The following is a 7581-nucleotide window of genomic DNA, read 5'->3' on the forward strand; positions in this document are numbered from 1 at the left end:
GGTACGTGAGTTTGCTGAATCATATAGAATTAAATTGTTGAATTCATCTCCATATTATGCTCAGGCCAATGGTCATGCCGAGTCTAATAATAGGACATTGATTAGCTTGGTAAAAAAGAAGATATCTGACCCTCCTAAGCGTCAACACACAGAACAGAAGGGGACGAGAAGATTCCAGAAGGTTGGTTGACGTGACGCGACAAAGGAAAAGTCGATAATAACCTTACAAGATTTGTAGTTTACATGTATAGGATATGTCGACATGTATGTAATTTCACACGAAGTTATATCTTATCACTATAAATAAAGCATAGTGCCATACATAAGGACACCTTTTAAAGTCAGTGAGGGAGACCAATCGCTCATACTTTAAAGCTATTATGTCCTTATATTTGTATCTAACTTCGTAAGACCGAAGGTAAACGAGTAAATGTCTATTGCAACATGTAACTCAGAAAAAAAGAATTGAGTGATTCTGATTGAATTAATTTATGGAATTGTCATTATTCTTTTATACCTTCTCCGTTTTTTAACCTTTAATGGTTAATAAATGGGAGGAGGAAGAATCTTCTTATTTGTGTAGCCTTGTTTTCGATCTCTTTCAGGAATAAAAAAATGAGTGAACAACATGTACTAAAGATATTTCGATTTGCACCTAGAACTTTCGTTTTCCTGCCCAAATGTCTTTAGTACTAGTTCTTAGTTAGAATTGGTACTAAAATTCCTCTATAAATATGGCTTACCCCAAGCCTTTCTCATTTGGGACCACCACCCTAAGCTAGACATCGCATGCAATAGTGGTGCCCCATCCCTAGTGAGTTTTATGCATTATTCTTATGTATCTTCGCTATATGGATTCATTTTTACACACTCGTAAAATAATGTTTGTCTATGTTTTTCTTTTTTGTTTGTTGTCCATAATGCTTAAATTGTTTATTTAAAATGTTATTTTGTTTGCTTTATATATTTTTATAGCAATGGTGCTAATATTGGTGGGAATCTATTTTTTTCTTAAGAGGAAGTAGGGTGGAGGAAGGCTGAAGATGAAAGAAGAAAGAACTAAGATGGTAAACATAGATTCTAAGAGAGAACTACCTGAACATTTGGTTATATGACACATTGGAAAGAACTTCTTGTGTATTTTTACGTGCACATATTATTTAATTTACTATACATCAATATCAATTTGTATGTGGGAAAATAAAAATCCACTTGTATGCATGAAAAAAATCTAGTTTGGTACCAGTTCTTGGCTAGGACCGGTACTAAAGGTCACTCTTTAGTAGTGTGGTTCTTGCCAAAACCGGTACTAAAAAGGGAACATGTAAGTCACTTCTAGTACCAGACCATGCAACCAGGACTAAAGGTTGACATCTTCAGTCTCGGTTGCTTAGTACCGAGATTGAGAATCCAGTACTATAGCCAGTTTCCAACCGATACTTACTGCGTATTTTCTAGTAGTGCACACTCATAAGGCATGATGTCAGTCTGTAACTACTTAACTCATAAGGGGGTGCTTGGATGAGGTGGGCTAAACTTTAGCCCCGTCACATCGGATGTTTGGTACTAGTTAGAAGTATTAAAGTCTAATTACAAAACTAATTATGCATATAAGAACTAAAAAGTAAGACGAACATATTAAGCCTAATTAATCCATGATGCATCATGTGGCACTACAGCAAACATTTGCTAATCATAGATTAATCATGCTTAAAACATTTGTCACGCTATTTAGTCTTTAGTTGTTTAATTAGTTTTATAGTTAGACTATATTTAATACTCGTATTAGGCATTCAAATATCCAATATAACAAGGGCTAAACTTTAGTCCCACCACCAACTATTCCCTAAATACACTACCCGAATTTGTCTCTGCCGAATACCAAATATTTTGCTGAGTGTTTTTTCGGGCGCTCGGCAAAGAAACTCTTTACCAAGTACCTCGTAAAAAACCCTCGGTAAAAGAAAACACTCGGCAAAGAAGCTCTTTGTCAAGTGTTTTATTTTTGACACTCGGCAAAGAGTTTCTTTGCCGAGTGTTTTTTTGACACTCGGCAAAGAACTCTTTATTGAGTGCTTTGTTTCAACACCAAGCAAAGACAATTTCAAAATCACATTTTAAAGCAGTAAATTAATTCAAATGAAAATTTTTTCAACTACAAATTTGTATAACTCTCATGATGTACAATTTATATTTTGAATATTTCTTCATATGATAAAATAAAAATAAATTTGTTCATAAAACCTATATTTCTCTCGTAGTTTATAAAACTACGAGAGAGATGTATAAGATTTGTGTATATTGTTAGAACCATCATGTGAGATGAACAAATGACCAAACAACCAAAATAAACTTTGTAAATCTTGAGAAGTTATAGCAACTTTTTCATTTGAAGTCATCTTGTCAACGAAAACTATGTCTAAATTTAAAAATTAAAAAATTTGAATTTGAAAACGACCTCGAAAGAAAAAACCACCAACATGAAAGTTGTAGGTATTGAATAATTATGAAACTTTGTAGTTGACAATGTTTTGGTTTGAAATCATCTTGTCATGCAAAACTCTGTTTGAATTTTAAAATTTGAATTTTTCAAACTATCTCGAATGGAAAAACCACCAAAATAAAAGTTGTAGGTCTTGAAATATAATGAAACTTTGTAATTGACAATTTTTTGATCTCAAATCATCTTATCATTGAAAAATTCGTGTGAAGTTTTAAAATTTGAAATTTAAATTTTGTAAACGGCCTCGGATGTAGAAACTATCAAAATAGAAGTTGTAGATCTCGAAAAATTATGCAACTTTATAGTTGGTCACATTTTCAAATTAATTTATTTAGCATCTTAAATAATCAAATTACTCTCGTTTTGTTATAGTACTTGAGGAATGAAAATGTAATATAGACATAATTGATGTAGTAGTGTAGTGGTAGAGGAGGGTATACGCGAGAGAGGTTGTGAGTTTGAATCTCACTATTCATAAAATGTGTAAATTTGATTCAAAATAATAGTAAAAAATGATAGTGCGATGAGTATGGTAATAGGTAGTGGTCAGAAGTTGTTCGTGTAATTAAAAAACTGTTTTGCTATTTTTTTGGGATTTTTTCGATTCTTAATTTGCCGAGTGCTTTTCTTTGCCGAGTGCTACACTCGATAAAGTCTTTGCCGAGTGTCCAAAAAAATATTCGACAATGAATCCTTTGCCGATAAAATGTTTGCCAAGTATAAAATGACATTTGCCAAGTATCTTAGACACTCGGCAAATAACGCGATTTCGGTAGATATATTCAAAATTCCGTCGAGAAAGGATCGACAAGGCATTCACCACAACATAGCAAGTTATTAGAATAGAAAGAAAACATGAAAAATGAAAGAAGCCAATTAGAAGAGGGAATTAGAAGTATGTTCGCTAGCTAGACGACAACCATCCCATCCAATCGGCATCCTCAATCGCTCCTCTATCGCTCACTAACACCTAAGACTAACACCTAAGGGCCTGTTCGGTTGCGTAGAGATCGGACTGGATTGGTGGGGATTTAATCCCTTCATATTCAACGTAACTGAACAAGGCCTAAAAGTAGTCCTAGATACAAGGCATGCTTGAAGCTATAGTAGATAACACTATAACAGCAAGCTATAGCAGTTTGCCTTAGTTATTTCTGGAGACTGGAGTCAACTTGATCATCAGAAGAATAGGACGGGAAAAATTAAACCTGCCGTTTATCAGCCCTGGTAATTAATCCTCTCTTCGACCATGCATGCAACGCATGATCTGTTTATTTTCTCACACACGCCACTCACGCATGCATGGGGCCATGCATATATATAGGTACGTTCGTGACGACTGACGAGTACGCGCGCGCGATGCCCTGGTGTCTAGCTAGTCTAGACCCAGAGGGCGCCAGCGTTCATGAGCATGGGCACGAGCTCTCCGCCGAGGTGGAGCGACATGACATTGTTGGTGCCGCCGACGAGCTTGCCGCCGATGAAGACGGCGGGGACGGCGGGCGCCCTCCCTCCCAGCATCTTGAGCAGCGCGCGCTCCATGTCCTTGCCCCTGGGGTCGCTGTCCAGCTCGTGCACCAGCGCGTTCACGCTCAGGTCCGCCATCAGCTGCGTCACCGTGTGGCACATGCAGCAGCTGCTCAGCGTGAACACAACCACCGCACGCTCCGACACCAGCTGCATCACACGGTCCATTCGTTCGATATCACTTATCGGTGAACTAGCTTGTCTTAGTCGTTGTCCCTCTCTCTGTCTCTCTAGCTCTCGAACTCTCTGCCCTGCTGTGTGGACGTACTATGGCCGGAGGACTACTGATGGTTTGGGAGCACAGAACTGGCTGCCTTTTATAGAGTCCGCAGCCTTTTGTAATAAGTAAGATCGAGCATGGAATTCATCAGCTTTTTGGAACAACCCAGCACGTACGACCTAGTTTAGTGTGAGATGACTACTGAACGAAGTGCTAGCTTCTGGGAAAAGCAAAATAACAAGGAATCAATAAGCTGCTGGAAGATATATACGTACAGCTGTAGTGTGGCTCTAACTAGCTAGTTTGCAGAGCTAGCTAGCTAGACCATGTCACTAGTAAAAAAGAGCTCTAAGTTGGTGATTTCATTAAACAAACTGTCAGTAAAATTTTATTTCTATTGGCCAACCACTAGTGGAAGTTTCTTTAAGAAAATCGACAGTGAAAATAATATTTTAACTAGCGGTTCTAAAACAACCGTAAGTGAAAATACCGATTTTCACTAACTCTTACACTGGGGGCACTAGAAAACGCCAGTGCAAATAGCTCTATAGAACCGTTGTTGTAGAGCTGTGTGTACTAGTGTGTCATACATAAAGTAGCAAGTTCAAGGTACCGTCTTTGAAGATTTGGATCCAAAATGCTCTGTGGTTTGCTCATTGCATGCTTTGTTGAAAAGGACGGTACGCATGCGTGAGACCCATCAACGAATATAGATGTTTGGATAATGGATTAGCCGTTTTTGCAACAGGGGCCGAAGGAATTTAACTTCGGAACTATGTTGTATTTACATACTGAGAACCTCACAAGAGCGCACACTTTTTTTCATTTCTTTTGAGATCTGATATATATTCATATTCATTATTCAATAATGTTTCAGCAAACTATTCAATATTGGAGAATAGGACTTCCATCCATTAATTAATTTCAGTACCGTTATTGCATTTAAGGGAAGAAAACACTGTCAACAGTTTTAGTACAGGTTTTAACCTCCAGAAGCTTTAGGATGTATTTGATTTGAGATCAAAGTAGGATGAGGTATGTCCATCCCTGATTTGGGGGCACGGTCATCTCCAAAATTTACCACTTTTTGTTTGGTAGAAGGAATGAACTTGAATTAAACCATCTTAGTTTTTGTTTCAATGGTGGTCAGCTGTCACTGCTCGAGATGGGCGGGGGTGGTCATCCCAGTTTTCGGGACCGCGGGAGGGGCGAGGGCGGCACCGTCCGCTCGATTTTTTTTTTGGGACCACACCGCCACCGAAAATTGCTCTAGTGTTCACCTTGCCCTCGCGTGACCCTTATCCAAACATCATAGAAAATGTGGCCGCCCCCTTTCATTCCTCCTTGTACATTCAACCAAACACACCCTTAGTATCAGTTGGGGTTTCACAAACTAATAAACAACATTTGTTCAAAGATAGATTGATCTAAAGCAAAACCCACCTACTGAGTATATACATGAAAGATGTCTAAGGGAGCACCAATGGGTTGCGGAGCAACCCTAGGGTATACAAGGCCTTTTCACAAAAAAAATAGGTGCCACTGATTTGTGATAGATTCTGATTGTCATATTTTTTTCACTGATTCTCGTCGACTCTAAAGGTATTTTTGTGTGAGGCCAGTTGAGTTGAAAAGTCTGTCTCCTTAGCTTTCCAACAACAACTAGAACTACCAAAACAGAATCTGCATGTGGCCTAGTGTTTGTTTTCGTGAGACCTCCTGCAGTCCGCATTAGACTCACAAATAAATTGGACTTCAACTCCCCTTGGGTGTATGCCTCCTTCTCTACTTGGGCCTTGTTCATATAGTTGTTTTGCATATCCTCATCATCGGACCTAGACCCCTCTGACGGTGGGCTCTGGTCCTAACCCCATAAGGGTTCGGCTTACTCGGATCCCCCTAGCGGCCCAATAGTCCGGCCAGCTGTCACTGAATCAATCGACTCCCGTGCCATTGGGACCTATAGTCTGGAGACCCATCTATTTTGCTAATGAAGTGCTCCACGATGCCAAGATCCACTATCCAAAGGTCTAGAAGCTTCTATATGCCATCCTATCCGCCTCCATGAACTTGCACCACTACTTCAAAGCATATAAAATCTCCCGTAGTCACATTGTACCCTCTCGATGTCATGTTACGTAACTCATAACCACTAGACGCATAGCAAAGTGGGTTGCGGAGCTGGTAGAGTTCAATCTAAAGTTCATTTAGCTAGCATTGCACCATGAAGAGCCAAGTTCCCACCTACTTCATGGCGAAGTGGACCCTAGCCTTAAGGTTGCTTTTTAGAGTGCAGGCACCTCACGGGCATGTGCGACTTGGGTCCCCATTCACCAGTCCCACTAGACAATGTTCTTCGATGGCTCTAGTAGGTTTTTGACCTAAGGGGCAAGCATTCTCGTGTTATCTATAGATGGTGAGTAGCTATGCTACACAATCTGTCTCAACTTAACAGTAACCAATAACATGGCAGAATATGAGGGCCACATCGCTAGGCTCTACCCTAAACCCTAAACCAACAACATGGCATAAGGCAACACTTGGCTAAGGATGACTCAAAGTTGTTCATCAGACAAGTCCATGGTGAGTGCAGATGTCAAACCCCGCAACTCGCTGCATATCTGTTCAAAGTCAAGAAGCTAGAGCTACTCTTTGATGTGCTAGAGGTGTAGCACATCTCACGTCGAACAATGCCGACGCAGATCAACTCCCCTCCCTTGCCTCTTCTCATGCACCGAAACCTCTAGGGGTCTTTGAAAAAAGGCTTTCACAAATGTCCTTCCTAATTGCTGCACCAAAGGAAGGAGATCCGGCTAACATGAAAGCGCCTATCACCCTAGTCGTCACTTCTTCCTCAAGAACCCACCCTCCAATCCAAGTGTCATAGGGGCCATTTCTGGTGCATGGGTCGGTCCTTGCGCTGATGGGCCACAAACTAGGAATATTTTTTGTGAAGGGGCCAGTCCCTCCACCGATGATACCCATAGGAGCACATTCGTGTCTAGAGATAGTCCTAGGTACAACAACTCCAAACCCGGCTAGAGCGTTTTCGGCGTAGGAATTCGTCCCTCCGTCGATAAGCTTAGGGTTGAATCTGGCTTAGGGGCCCGCCCCTTATCAACGAACTACAGCCTGCCCAGCCACCTCTCAATGGCTATGGTGCTTTTATAGAGCCCCTGGTCAAGGCACCTATGATGCAAGGATCTGTGAGAGTTGGGACTTCTTGAAAAATAAATGCCTCTCTGAGGATGATGCAGCTACTAAGAGATCTCATGCTAGGCTAGAAGATACTGCCATTGGAAAGGGACCTCTATCGGTGCAATACCAATAG

At 40.4% G+C, this 7581-nt stretch overlaps 1 protein-coding gene across 1 annotated transcript; it reads right to left on the reverse strand.

The window, feature by feature from the left end:
• Positions 1–3691: 3691 nt before the first annotated feature.
• LOC103643793 (uncharacteized LOC103643793) lies at positions 3692–4326 on the reverse strand. The gene has a single exon (XM_008666960.2). It carries the CDS (start codon positions 4196–4198, stop codon positions 3884–3886), a length of 315 nt encoding a protein of 104 aa, XP_008665182.1. The 5' UTR covers positions 4199–4326; the 3' UTR covers positions 3692–3883.
• Positions 4327–7581: the final 3255 nt, after the last annotated feature.

This window comes from Zea mays, chromosome 10 (genome assembly GCF_902167145.1).
Source record: "Zea mays cultivar B73 chromosome 10, Zm-B73-REFERENCE-NAM-5.0, whole genome shotgun sequence".
Lineage (NCBI taxonomy): Eukaryota > Viridiplantae > Streptophyta > Magnoliopsida > Poales > Poaceae > Zea > Zea mays.

Excerpts from the sequence above, each read along its gene's own strand:
- LOC103643793 (XM_008666960.2), bottom strand. The coding sequence starts at position 4,198 with ATGGACCGTGTGATGCAGCTGGTGTCGGAGCGTGCGGTGGTTGTGTTC.